General features: G+C 31.0%; 1 protein-coding gene across 1 annotated transcript; it reads right to left on the reverse strand.

Moving 5' to 3' along the window:
• Positions 1-10,964: 10,964 nt before the first annotated feature.
• On the reverse strand, positions 10,965-15,440 carry LOC119676979 (protein espinas-like). The gene is made up of 3 exons (XM_038088247.1): positions 15,435-15,440; positions 14,283-14,486; positions 10,965-12,924 (listed from the first exon to the last, which is right to left on the reverse strand). Exons 1-3 carry the CDS (start codon positions 15,438-15,440, stop codon positions 11,506-11,508), a joined length of 1,629 nt encoding a protein of 542 aa, XP_037944175.1. The 3' UTR covers positions 10,965-11,505.

Here is a 15,440-nt window from a genome sequence, read left to right on the forward strand (position 1 = left end):
TGGTAAATTTTTCATAATTATTTATGTAGCGTGCTTTTAGGCTGCACGAGAATATTGTATTGGAATAACATGTGCACGCATATGCTTACAATTCAATGTGTTTCATTTATATTAAAAATATTATATAGAATGTACAATAATTAAAAAATTATTTAGAAATATTAAAAAAAATTTTATTAAACTATTTATTATATTATATTATTTATATAATACTATTTAGCTTAATTAAAACTAATAAAGCAATTTATTTAAATCTTTTATGCCAGCAATTATGATATTTTATTTGTAACTAAAAAGTTGGCAATTGTTACAAAGAACCTTTATATGCTAAAAATATTATATAGAATGTACAATAATTACAAAATTATTTAAAAATATTAAAAAAAAAGGTTTTTTTGTTTAATAGTACGATTTCATAGTACCATTTATTTATAATTTTTGAAACAAAAATCTTAATTATATTAACATGAAAAGTACTTCATTATATTTACTTACATATTTCGGACTTAGTTCAAAGGGAACACATAACGTAAAGGAATATACAGTTATATAAATCACTATATCTGAAAGATATACACTTCTTTAAACAAACACTTCTTTAATCTCTGTTTCGCTGACTACAAATGACTTTAGAAAACACTCGCAAACATTTTCCATGTTTTTGTTCCCTCCTCTTAAGACTTTAACTTTGAATTCACGATTCAGACGTTGTCAATAGCACCAGTATCAGCACCTTACCTTTACCAAACGTTTCAGCTTTCAGAACGGAACATTTTTGTAAGATGTCTGAACAAGACTTGAAGTATAATGCACCTTTACGGTCTTAGTGCACAACATTTTTTTTACCAATAATTTCCAAATGGTGGATTTTATATGATAAAGTCTTACAGGGTGTCTTAGCGCAACCAATTATGCAAAAACTTTTGTCCGGTACGATATGTAAGGCCTCGAAAGCAATAAGTTCTGCTTATGAACTTATGTAATGATCGTTCATGGTCTTTTAAAAGAAGGTCGTGAACAATCAATAAATACATATTGAATGGTCTTAACGAGGCTATGCTATTTATTATAATAAGTTTATTAAGAATGTATTCGAGAGCTATATGTTATTAAATTACCTATAATAATACCTATATGTATATCATATAAATTATAGTAGATACATTGTGGAAATATCTAAACTCATGGATCTATGTAAATAAGTCAATTATGAATTACGTGTTAAAAATAAGCACTAAGAGTGCCATATGTAAGGTATAGCAGCAGATATTCGACAAACTTATGGGACAATGGAGTTTAAAAATAATATTTCTAAAATGTTTTCTAGCTTTTCTAGATTTAAATGAAAGTTTACGCGTTTCCTAATCACAATTATTCTCATAATATTAATACACTCATTTCATTCACAGCAAGAAAACGTGACTATCCAGTAAATTGTTATTAAAAAATCCTAGTTTTTATGGGTCTTTTCAAATTTACAATACAGAAAATTAAAGACATACTCTATTCAAAGATTGCATATGTTAAAAACAATTTCAAACTATTTAATTTCATTTAAACTTCTGGTATTCAATTTTAATTCATTCATATAAACGTAAGCACATTTGTCATAACTTTAATGAGACTTCATTTGTTTTAATATTTAAACTTCAAAAATCTTTTATATACTTTAGCAGGAATAACAAAAGTTTCCTTATTGTTACTGAAGGCAATTGTGAAAGTAAATATACGCTGGTTGCGTTCATACTTTAAAGTCTAATTACCTTTCATTGTGTTTGGTGTCTGCAATGAATGACAAATTGTCTCATCACTCGATGTGCTGCAGAATCCATCTTTTATATTAATGACGCACAGAACTTTTTCCATATACGAGTATTGCATACGTCTTCATGGACAACTTCTGCGTGTGATGTGGAAGATGTAGATAAGTGCTTTAGTCGCATATGTGAATGACAGTGGCTGACTGAAACGAGCAAAATTTTTCGTTTATAAATAAACCGCGCACTCATCATCCGTCAAATTGTCTTTAACATCATTTATTACTTTTGTCAGAGTAGACTTTCAGGCGCATAACATGTGTTGTTCGAAGTATTATGCGCATTATAACCGTGTGTGTAAAGTTTCAACTGAGTATTATTATTATTTTTATGTATACTTTATATTATTTCTTGTATTAGAGAAATTTTTCCTTGTTCTACGTGTACTTTTATGTGCTGTCAGAACAGAATATGACAAATTGTAAGAAAAAAGTTCTTCAATTTTTCGTTGTACTACAGAGAAAAAACGCTTCACATATGCTAATTCCTCACTTTATTATAATAATCAGCAGCAATATTTTATATTCTACATAAGAATTTTTAAGTCTATGGTTGTTAATATTATTGTGAGAAGTTTTGGAGTACTAAAGCAGAAGTACTGCATTTCACAACGTTTTCTTCAAATAAACTTTAAGAATAATATATTTTTGATTTGATAAACATTATTTGTGAATGACAAAAAGCGAGTATGCTTTGTTTTCCTGTTTAGTGTACAAAAAGCATTTAAAAGTTCGGAGAATTTTTTTTTAAATCTGCTATTCGCTATGACTCTCACTGTACTTTCAATTTAATTTAAATGATTTACTTTACTTTAAAAATAAATAAAATTTAAAAATTAAATCCTGCTGGAATATGTAAAATTTTTGAAGGGCACGTACTTGATAAGCATACATTTGAAATTTGATATCAAAGCTCAAATTCTTTATTATGTTTGGGGAATTGCAAATGAAAGTCAAATGCGAACACAAAATATTTACATATTAAAATAAAAAAGAATTGTTGACATTAAAATATGTGACTGTAAATAGCAAAGATGGCATATGAATTTTAAAATATTGCATACGTGTATAAGCTCTTATTTTAATATTAAAGAGTCTGCAGGAAGTCGAAAAAAGTATATAATAAAAAAAAAAACACAACAGATAACAATAAAATAAAACGCATACATACACAATTAATTTAACAAATAATTTAAGAATTATTTTAAATTAATTTAGTATTTATTTAGAATTATTTAATATAACCATTAACAGACTAGCCAGCAATTTAGTGTGAAAAATATGTTGCATATACATAAGCATTAACATATTTCAAAAATTTAACATTCACTTTAACATTGCTATGTAAACTGATTTAAGTAATACATTTCAAGGTAACAAAATGCGCCTAAAAGCATTAAACAAAATGTACTGCGTATCTCAATACAAGAATCTGTTTGCACACATTCTATCTTGTTATTTGCATTTATTTGCGTATATTTCTGTGTATTTATTTCCTTTTTGAGATGAGCATTTCAAGTGCAGACAAAGGAAATTTCACATTTTAATGCTGTAGAAAATTAAGTGTTACCATTGTGGATGCATTTTCCCAAGGTAGACTGCGTATGATTGATGGTCTCCATTGGCACAACATGCAAATGCTTGGTTGGAATATATAAGATTAAGCTTGGCATCTTCTTGTGATGCACGTCGTAGCTCTGGGATTTATGCACAATGACTGATGAGGTTTTTGGTCTCGTTAAATTTACTGCAGAAGAAACTTTTGTTTTAATGTTGAAATATAAATAAATTTAAGACTTAATCAAATACTTTGGGCAGATGCAGAATAAGGAATGATATATGTGAGACTCATATCTATTAAACTAATATAGCCGTAATTATATAAATTAAGATGAATTTATTTCATTATACGCATATGATGAAAGGGCTTTAAACCGGCTACATGAATGCATCATCTGATAATAGCAATTGTGTTAATAATAGAATTTCGGTGTGTCTTTTAATATTTATGGTGGCATATGGTATATTAAAGAATCCTATTTCCTTATATGGAATGGTGGAGTTTTTGAAGTAATTGAAAGTTTTTGGAGTTAACTTGTGTTAGGAAAAAAATTGATTCTCAACTTTGTATAACTTAAACGTTCATATTATTAAGTAGTATAACATATAATCAATTGGCAAATCCCCAGCATAATGTCTTTCAATTGACCTAAGATCCACTGAGAGGGATTTACTTTATATTATTTATATTATTACAAAGCATATGTATTGAACGAAAAGTCATTGTAAGAGATTTCCTCTGTTTTATATATAAATATGTAAAGTATATATATATGACAAAACATATACATTATATTTGTGACATCAATCGTTAATTTGGTATCAACCTATTTAGTTTTCTCATATTTAATTTTTAGAAAACTTATTTTAAATGTGGTTTTTACCATTTGTTCGCTATGTTTAGATATAATTAACGTAAACAGATACTAAATTTAAAATAACAACTGTATTTAAGTAATAGTCCTTACATATTTAAACATTTCAAAAAATTATACGCTTTCTAACTTCACTATTTTCCATAATTTTCTATTTTCACAACAGTTTTCCAAGTCCTTCACAGTGTATCTTAATAATAAACCAAATTCAATAATTTCATTTATTAACTTTGATAAAAATTTGATAAATTCGTAAATTGGAAACATATGTTCTCTAAAAGTAGTCAACAAAAACAAAATATTTCCGCCAGTTTCTGGATGAAAAAGCAAAACAAATCTCAAAAGAGCCTTAATAAAGCAGGACACGTTTGTACAAAAAATCCATTGCGAAACTAAGAAGATAAATTGAAAAGTTCAGAGGAAAGTCGTGGCTGAAATGCGGAAGTGCACCGTTTCAGCAATTGCCACAAATGCCTCTTACAACACGCGCCAATTCTCTTGAGAGCTCATCATCCTTATTGTTATGGCCAACATCATTGCCTACATTTATTATGTGAGTCCTTTTTTACACAATTTGTTGTTGTGATTGTTGTTGCTTTAGCTGTTATTTTTGCAGTTTTTCTTAACATTTTCCCCTCGTTTTTTTTTTTTGTTTTACTTTTTCTTGGCAAACTTAAACACAATCTCGACCACACATTTTCCTGCATCCAGCCTAATAAAATATTTAGGTGTCCTTATTGACATGTCCTGGTCGTGTCGTCTTATAAAATAGTCTTTTGGCTTATATTCTCCGGAATGTTGTTTTGTAGTGAGTTTAGTGCCATAAACACACGCTTAACAGCAACAATTTCAGACTTGATGAGCAGTTCTCGTAGTCTAAGATGTGTTAAATGTGTGAAGCGCTTTCATTTTTTTCTCTTTCTACGCAATAATAGGGACAATGGATGTCAAACTGATGCGTTAACATTTTATTGAAGCCATAAATTTGTTTAAGATGTGATGAAAACCAAATGATATTTATATAACAGGTGTAAAGTGATTGTTCGCCGTTAATGGAACAGTTGAACTATTTTGTACACATTATGTTGAGGAAGAGTGAGTTACATAGCTTTGATATGAAAATTTTGAACTATTCTTAAAATACATTTCACATATATAGTAGTAATAGTTTTTGGAATTATTGCAAATGATATTGAGGCTCGATACCACTAGAGGATGTTAAGCTTAGACCAGCGGACTGGATGGAACGGAGACTATTTAACAGAACTTGTGAAATTATTTAATTGGTCTATGTCTATGTATGTCACCATTGAATCAGTATAAATAATATATCACTACTGCACCCAGGTGAGTCTGGTGTGTGGTGTTAGGTTATATTTGACATTTTCTTCATTCCCAAACAACATATTTAAATAATTTTTGAAGAGAAGTCAATGTTGTGAGTGATACCACTTTATTGATGTATAGTTCTGTCAGCAATATAGTATAAAGTACGAGGTAGTACACTACCTATTCAATATGTTCAAAATCTGTAAACAACTCTATTGTTAGTTTGCTTTGATGGTCCATTATTACCACTAAGGTCATAACTTCAAACCAATATAGTAAGTTTAATCAACTGAATAGCCATGTCATATTAATCAACCGAATCATTAACATCATCTTGAACTACATCTTGGATATATAGTATGGTACCTACCAACCACAAGAAAGTTTAGGAAGATTCTGATTTCATAGGAGGCCAATATCTAAAAAGATAAGTTATTTATACATATAGCATAGTGGAAAAGTAGGCTAAAGTATAGAATATAGATACAGAATATAGAATACAGGGTATGAAATATGAATACAGAATATAGAATTTAGACCTCAAAATGTACAATGTAGAATATGGAGTATGGAGTATGGAATATGGAATATAGCATATAGAACATAGAATATGGAACATAGAATATGGAACATATGATATATAATATAGAATAGAAAGTATTATATAAAATTCACGAAATTTAGTTGTAAAATTACAGCATCAAAGAAATTGAAATTGCTGTTTCTTTAACCACAATTAAGAAAATAATAAAAAACTATTGTCTTTAGACGTACTTTAGAAAGAACCACAAATTATTCAGTATATTCAATGCAAAGTACGCTTATATGAGAGCTACTAAGCACTCAACTAAAACACTTAACTTCTCCATTCTATACTTAAGTTGTTGTCTTATCTCCTCTTCCACATAATCGTTTAATCGCTCAACTTCGCCGTACTAATTTGCATAAACAGCTCAAGCGGCTCAGCATCTCTCGCAATCAATCACATTTTTATCTATAATTAATAAATTTTTTTTCGCTTGTAATTGAAAAATGACACCTTTGACATACTAAAATCGTAAAATCTATAACATGAATTCTGCGACTCCATTTCGACGTGTTTATTCGCGTGTTTTATTAACGCAATAAATTCTAAATTTCTGTTATCAAACATGGCAAGAGCTCCGGGCGACCGAAGGCATCAATTAAAAACATTCAAAAAGCTAATTTCGAATATTAATAAAATAAAAATCAAAACCCAAATTTCCCTTATAAAACCAAAAATTTATGAGCTTTAAATTCAGATGAAGAAGAAAAAATCAGCGAACGTTCGAACTGGAATTGACGTAGCGTGTAACGTCTCGACGTTTGTCGTAAACAGTGAAACTGAAACAATATAATTTTTACAACCAAATAAACTGTCAATAAAATGCATTCCGCATAGGGAGCAGAAGAGTGTAGGAGTGGAGCAGCACTGAAACTGTGGAGTTTATTCACCCCGCGTAACGTAACGGAACATTTAACGTTAAACGCTGCTAAACGACACGTTATCACTGGGTTGCCAGATGAGCGGATCCATTAAATGAAACGAAAGAAAACCGCTAAAAATGGCATGAATATGTCGAGTAATACTTCGATGGTGGAGTAGACATGACAGGACGTCTTGCAATTTTCTGTTGTGCGGGATTTTATGCTGAAATCATGCTGGGTCATTAAATCTTTTTTCAGGAAAATTTCTATGCTTTCGTTTAGGTTTTCTCATATTTTTTCATCTTTGATTTAGATACTTTTTTTTCTCTTTTCGCAGATATTTTATGATTTTTTAAGTAGTCGTAAACCAAAACACTTGATGATGCATTTACTGGCATCGCTAAAGATCGTAAATTAGTGGTGAGTTTAGTGAGTCTTAAGACGGCGGTAGAAATGGCGTACTCTCCCACATTGCAGGTGTTTAATGGAATTTATACAAAGTATAAATATTTACACTTCACAAATTCTTTAAAACTCAAACTAGTATCTGAATATCTGCATAGTAAGATGAGTTAAATTATATATTATATATAAATTAAGTATTCTCCTTTTCATGTGGGTAAAATCTTGCAGCAGGATTTTCTCTATAGAGAATTTCGTAAAATCTCAAATATATTTTAATCGAAAATTATGGTTAATTATGAATACAGATTTTTTTAACAATTTTAATCATTTTTAATATTTAAATACAAATGAAGGTGCAGACCACATAAAGCTCGCAATTATTTAAAATAATTTTGAGAACAATTTATGAATGTTTGAAGGACTCAATATAAGCCCTAAACTGAACAGATATCAATAAGTAATACAATACAATAAGTAAGCATATTCGTTTTGTGAAAAAGAGTATATTAGATGATTTAGTCACGACATAGCACATTCAAAAGATTTTCTAAGCAAAAAGAACACGGTTCTAGCGCTAGCAGAACACCCCAAAATCATTGACTGGATAAAGACTTAGAAATTGAGCTCCGACTTACAACAGGTTGTAGTAAACAGGTACAAATAAAGCTTGGATACTTACATTGTGTTTAAGAAGTATTTGACATGTATAGTGTAGTTTTTGAATAAGTCGCTTAGAATAACAGCAGCTGTTTTTAGGAATCACGTTGACATAAGTTAGCTTTGTACACAGATCTTACAAATATCATATCATTCTTATCTTTATCCAGTACATAGGTTTTAAAAATTTAAATCTGATATGCAAATGTGAGGTAATTTCTACATATAGCATAGGGGTTAAAGGCTTCTTTTACAGAAGAAAAAGTTCGACGGGTACTTAAAGGAATAACCTATACTCTCCGAAAAATATGCTCTGTCCACATATTAGTTAAATTGACCTGATCCTTTTGTTAGAAAAATCTTAGGCCATGTGGTTAAGAAAATATAAAAATACGTGATACGTGGATAAAGAATATGTTAACTTGAGATTTAATTAAAATCTGGCTAATTCAACTGAATAAATTTTCTGAGTAAACCCATCCAAAATCTACTTATTTTGGCTGGTTTATTATGATATAGTGGTATGGCACATATAATAGTGGGTAACTGCTTTAAATCTTGCCAAATTTACAGCTTTAATCAGCTGTAATTTGTAGAAAAACCTTTTCCCTTACCTCTAGACAAAAACTTGAGAGTGTTAACATTAAGACATACTTACCTAAGTCCTTGCCAGCTGCTAAAGAAATTTTCAACTGTTTCTTTTATAGCATACATGTGAGGAAACTTCCAGCATAAGAGCATAATTACCATATAACAAGTCGACAGTTATAAAAGCCACGAACCAAGAGATGTCCTTTCCTAGTGGGGTAACTAGACCTCTCAATTTCAATAAGTATTGGTCACATTACATCTTCAGTAGCATAGAACTCAGGTGATTTGCAGATTATTTGATAGGTTATCATGACCTACATTATCATCTTTATAAGAAGGATTTGTCTGAAGTAAAAGAATTTTACAGCTGCTTGAAATTGAAGGAAACTTTTAGTCATATTCTTTGTGAATGCCTGACTTTGAGGTAGGGCGAGAGGATACCGCTAGGCCAGGTGTTTCTATCCTTTTGTTTCTATCCTTTCTATCCAAGATAAAATCCTGGAATCCCCGGAGTACTTTATGTTCAACTAAGATCGGTAAGTACCACCAAAGATCAATCATATTCATAGACTTCTGCTTTCTGAGAGCTAGGTTCCAGTTGCTTTTTTATTTCATTCTTTTATTGGGAAATTAATCTTGATGTTACACAAATGTCTGTGAGGCCAAAATCATTGATCTCTTGAAGAACATTATGCTTCTACAATAATTTACATATAGTACTTGGTATTCTAACAACATTTTTATCTACGTTCAGTAGAAATCTAATCTAATAACCCTTCTGTTCAATTTCTTAGGGTTGCTATAACCAAATAAGTTAATGATGTCCTCCATAAAATTAGATATTAGAATGAATTATATTCTCAGGGACTTCAAGATTGATTCGACCAAACAATACATGAAGAATAGAAGAATAGAGCCCTGAAATTATTTACGAAATCTGACAGGTTGACCAACACCGCGATATCGAATCTCAGAATGGTTACAGGTTGTTTGAGGTCAATTATTAGTATGATGAAGTGATAAACAATAATCCAGTCAAGACGTAGAGAGAGGTTATGAAGAAACCTCGCAGTTAATAAAGAGTAAAAGTGCTCAAGAACACTGATTCAACTATCCTAAACATAATAATAAAAGAAAATAAATTTTTTGACAGTGAAATTGTAAAATTCATATTTTTATTTTTATTTATATGTTTATAATATATAATAATAATAATAATGATACACTTAAGACAACTACCGAATAAAAATATAGTTTTCTATATACGTTCAACTACTTTCACAACTTACATTTACTTTTGTAATAATTTACATAAAAATACAATGTTATATATGATATTCATTTAAAAATAAATAAAGTTATATTCAAATATTTAAAAATTTTTTATTATTATAGTTATAGTTATATTTTTCATTATAAAATTTTGCTGATTATATGACAACATACAAATTTATTCGTAAAAACTAATAGTAAAAATATCTTTCATGAGAGAAGGTTTGCGATATTCTTTGTTAATTATTATGAAACATTTTTTGAACAATAAACAATAAACAAATATAAAACAAAACACAATAAACAATAAACAATAAAAAAAACTTTCATTTGCAAAAATAACAAATTTTTGTTTAATAAAAAAAGAAAGTAAAATTGGGTAAAATTATATAAAGTTTGCTTGTGAAGAAAGCCTTTCTTCCAATTTTTCTATGAGTTTTTATTTCGCGAAATGTTCAAGTGAATGAAGAATCCGAATAATTTAGACAAAAACTGAAAACGAAACCTTTCTAAACTATTATTAATCTTTTAACATATTTTTGTTTTTGTATAAAAGAAATAAATTATTGTTTTATTTATATTTTTATTTTATTGTTTTTATGGAAGCTTTTTGTTTGTTGCTAAGACGTGGGTTCTGTATTCATGAATATTGCACAAATGTTCGTTGTATTGAAACAAAAAATTTAACTTTTTTCCTATTTTGCATAAATTTAATATTATTAACAATTTATAATTTTTTTTATATATTTATTTATTTTGTTTTTGTTGTATTGTCTATTGTAAAATAATCGTATTTTTCCTACAGATATTTCGTTGTTGTTCTTTTGTTTCACGTTGTTTATAGATAGATAAACTACACATGTTATTTTGACAGTTCTTTTGATTATGAATTCTTAATTATTAATAAATACATTATTAATAAAAATATTTATATACAAATGAATGACTCTACATACATCTCTTAAGTACAGTGTTACAATGTAATGAACAATAAAAGAATATATCGAGATATACAATAATATAAAACACTAATATACACTCTAGGTTCAGTTGTAAATATACTGATATAGTTGCTTTGTACAAAGTTCTAAGTTTGATATACTTTAGTAGCTACGATATGGAAGTTCTATTTCGGTTTAATATACAAAATTAAACAGCATTTATTATATACAGAGATATGCTAATTTAACTCGAGACACTGGCCGGAGTCTAAATTACTCAAAGTACTTGGACACAACATTAATTGAATACAAAATTTTAATTACTTAATTGAGTTTTCCTTCACTACAACTCGCTTACTACTCCTTTATATAACTATCGATAAACTCATAATAAACTTCACTAATTACATTGCTCTCCAACACTACCTCTCCCACTTTACACGCACTCCATTTTCGTGCTTTTCCTACCATTTCCGTTTTTTATGTACTGCCAAAAACGCCTTAAACAGCCTGGCCGTTTTTCTTCAACCAATCTTTGTTCCTCCAAAATCGTATCCAGTATATAATAACTGCCCAGATTTAATGGCGGTGGCGGTAGTATTGGAGGTTGTCATGATATCACGCAACTTTTGCTATCACCACCACTCGTCGTGCTACCACCACAACCGCCACTACCACCAACGCTCTGCTCCTGACTAGCCAACTTTTTCTTGCGTTCATAGGCTATGGCATCGTTGGGCACATATGAAACCCGCACACCCCCATAGTGTTTGCGCGCCGGTATGCGATACACATAATCATCCATATCGCTGGATGAACTAGAGGAGCAGGTGGAACAAACACTGGCAGCATCGCAATTATCCAAATTGTTGCCGACAACACCTGCTTGCGTTTGTGCGTTGTGCAACCGCAAATTTGTTTGATTGATTTGCATTTCGGATGAACTTCGTGATTGATTACGTTTACGTCGCCTGCGTCTGGCATTTGAGTTGTCTGTATAACTTTTCGACCGTGACATAGTGTCGTTGATGCTATGGAAGCGTACCTCCTTCATATTATGCTGGCGATTATTTTCCTCATCATTGATTTCAGCAACATTATCAATTTCATGCTTGTTTCGGTGCTTATTGGTTCTTGACTTTGTCGTCAACAGTCGCTCGTAATTATCATTTGAAAAATCATTTTCATTGTCGTCATTGTCCAATTCAAGCTCGTTGGTTATTTCCTGTGTGCTTTGCGTCATATCTGAAGCACTCGGCGAGTTTATATTAATTTTGTCAATACTTTGATAACTATGCGAATCTTCGGCTTTTGACATTAGCATATCGGGTAGGGAGGATGTTAAATTTGTGTCACCAAATATTGATTTATCACCAGCGCATATATTATCCAAACTAATACCTAATTCTGTTAAGTCTATTGGTGGTGGATGTGCTGGTCTAGGTATGCCTGGTACGCCACCATTCTCTAAGTTACGTGCCAGTGTCAAACGATCCAAACCAACATTCAGTCGCTGCCGTTCATGTCTTTCTATCAAGTCACCAGCACTGCCTGCATTTTTGGTTGTATTTTTAGTGCGATTTTCTCCGCGTCCGTGCCTTGGAGATCTTGCAATTTGGCTTGTTGTACTGGCACGATGTGTTGGTCGTAATTGTGGACCGGAACTAGTATCAGACGGTGTCGGTGGTTCGCCTTTACTGCAAGCTATGGAGCAATAAATAGTTCCTCGTCTTGGTAGGAATGGTCTGCCAAGAAGTGAACAACGACATGTACAGCAGGAGAAACATTGGTCCGTTGCATGCCAATGTTGGCCATCGTGACTCATTTGACCCTGATCTACACCTATTACTTCACCGCAATAGTCACAGTACTCTGCGAACATGCTATCGAAGCAACTCAGGCAATATGGTTTGCCTTCTCTCATTATATAGCGTTGTCCACCCAGTTGCTGTTCACATTCAAGACAGGCAAAATGTTTCATATGCCAAGTACGTCCTTCCGCCTCTGTGCATTCATCAGAAAAAATTATCTGAAAATAAAATAGAAATAGTTTTATTAGATCTATATTTAGATAACTGAAATAAGCGAAAAATACTTTTTAAAAAGTTATATATAAGGAGTCCTACAATATAGACTTCTAAACATAATTCTGTACCACAGTTACGGAAGTGACTATAAGTAAGTATAATAAAAGCTACAATAGTCACAACAAAGTACTGGTGAAGGGGAAAAAGAAAAAAGAGGTGAAAAAGGATGAAGAAAATGCAGATTGAAACGGAGAAAGAAGAAAAAGACAAAAAAGAATAGTTACAGAAAATGAAAATTAAGGTTTAAGAAAAAACAAGAACAAGAGGAAAGAGAATTAACAGAGAAAGATGAAGAGAAGAAAGAGGGATGCAGAAAGAGAGAAAAAGACAAGAGGGGGAAAAGAAAGGGGGAAGGAAAAATGGAAAAAAGAGTGAAATATAGAGATACGGACGAAAAGGGAGATATAACTATAACAGAGGGGTAAATAGAGAAGGATAAAGAGAGAGGAACAAAGAGATGGATAAAGAGAGAGGAATAAAGAAAGAGCGATAAAAAAGAGGGAGTAAAAAAAGGAAGTGAGAAACAAAAATAAAAAAAAGAAGGAAATAGGCAAGAAATTCAAGTGAAACAGGAAGAGAAGAAACAGACAGTGAGGAAGAGAGAGAGAGAAAAAAGCGAGTAAGAGAAAGAAGGTGAAAGAAGATAAAAGAGGGAAAGAAGCCTTTGTTAATATAAGGAAGTCTAAAGCATATGTAGAATAATTGTGCGTTATTATTTGAAGGTTGTATTAGCGCTTAATTTTACTTCTCGTATTTAATTTTGTTGGTAACGGCATAATAGTACTTATGAAATAAGTAACGGCTTGCTCATTATGAGAAATATCGTTGTCTTATTATAGAAAACTTAAGAAAAAATTAATATACATTATTTATGTATATAATATAAATCAGAATTAGAAAAATTCCAGTATTGATAACCAAAATCTTAGACATCTTAGACATAATTAAAATAAATGTTTCTATGATTTCAATAAGAATAATTTTTGATAACAACTGTCTCAAAAAATTTGAGCTTTTCTCTGCAATAATTTTTATATATAGTTAAATTTAGCTTTTTTATTATTTTTTTTTTTATATAGTGTAACTGACTTATGTACTTATTATATATGGTTTTTGGCCTTTCAACTTAAATTGCTTCGAATTATTTACTTTGCTACTTGTTGTAATTTATAAAATATGCCCTTAATATTTAAAATACCTTAATCGGGTAATGAACAAAGTAATCTCTATAAATATTAAAAAAAAATCGAGGCAGAATGAAGAATGGAATTCCCGAAGCAAAAATAAATATTACACTCACCTCATCGCAAGCGGAACAGCGTGGCTTTTGGGTTTCCGCGTGATGTCTTCCGCAGTAGAGGTTGCCATCGCGATGAAAATAAATCAAATCCACGAGTAGTTCCTTGCAAACGCAGCACACAAAGCAACCAGGATGCCAGCAAACATGCGAGCCAAGACGCTGCGCAAAGACCACAATGTCACCGGAGGATAAATGGTCGTCACACTGCAAAAATGAAAGTGGAAATTGTGTAAAGGTAAAGTTTCAAAGAATATTCAAATAAAAATAAAAAAATTTTTTTTTTAATTTTATCACGAAAAAATTAAATGCGACCCTAAATTTTTAGAAAAAAATGTAATAATAAAATTTTTGTAATGTGAACATAAATGCCTTTGTCCCTGTCTTTTTCCATAGACGAGCGTAATGCCCCGGCGAACGGAGCTGAGATGATAACGTTTGATTCGTTTTTAGATAAAAATCAGTGCTGCTGCTTATTTGTATAAAATATTTAAATAACAATAAATGCTGCACGGCCATAGTAAAACGTTTATGCCCATTGGGCGTATGTGTGTGGAGTACTTATAATCGTGCTCATAAAATTGAAACAAAAGTTGGCAGCACTGTCAGGCACTTGCAATTTGTTTATATGTGAGGCAAGGCAAGACACACAATAGCAGAAACAGTGGCACGGTGGGCGGGGAATTGAAATAATGCAAAATTGCTTATGGCTATGCAATAAAAGCACTCCCCGGAGAATTAACAAAGTTGGCAGGCTAAAGACGAAAGACGAAAGGCGAATATTAGAAAATATCTGCACACTTAACTGAAGTGAGCGGCACAGCACAGGAAACAAAATATTTATAGCGCATAATTTTACTTTTTAATTTTTAATTTTTTTTATTTCTCGCATTTTGCAATTTTTTTCTTTTTCTGTTGTCTCATGCCAAGACGACAATTTAGTGCACCGCAACTTTTAATGACTTAACTCATTAAAGTTAAGAGAGCGAGTAATTAAATTGGGTCTTTAAGCATGGAAAGGACATCCGCGGCAATGCTGATACACAGCATCACAACACTTTGCCACTCTGGCACTTTGGCAACACTTTAAATGACAGAAACCTCAAATCAAGCAAACGGAAAAGCATATTTACGCAGCCATTTTGTAGCATTTACCTCCAT

The sequence above is a fragment of the Teleopsis dalmanni genome, chromosome 2, assembly GCF_002237135.1.
Source record: "Teleopsis dalmanni isolate 2A chromosome 2, ASM223713v2, whole genome shotgun sequence".
NCBI classification, from domain to species: domain Eukaryota; kingdom Metazoa; phylum Arthropoda; class Insecta; order Diptera; family Diopsidae; genus Teleopsis; species Teleopsis dalmanni.

Excerpts from the sequence above, each read along its gene's own strand:
- LOC119676979 (XM_038088247.1), bottom strand. Across the intron at positions 12,925-14,282 it reads GCTGTTCCGCTTGCGATGAG|ATAATTTTTTCTGATGAATG; the intron begins GTGAGTGTAATA and ends TTTTATTTTCAG.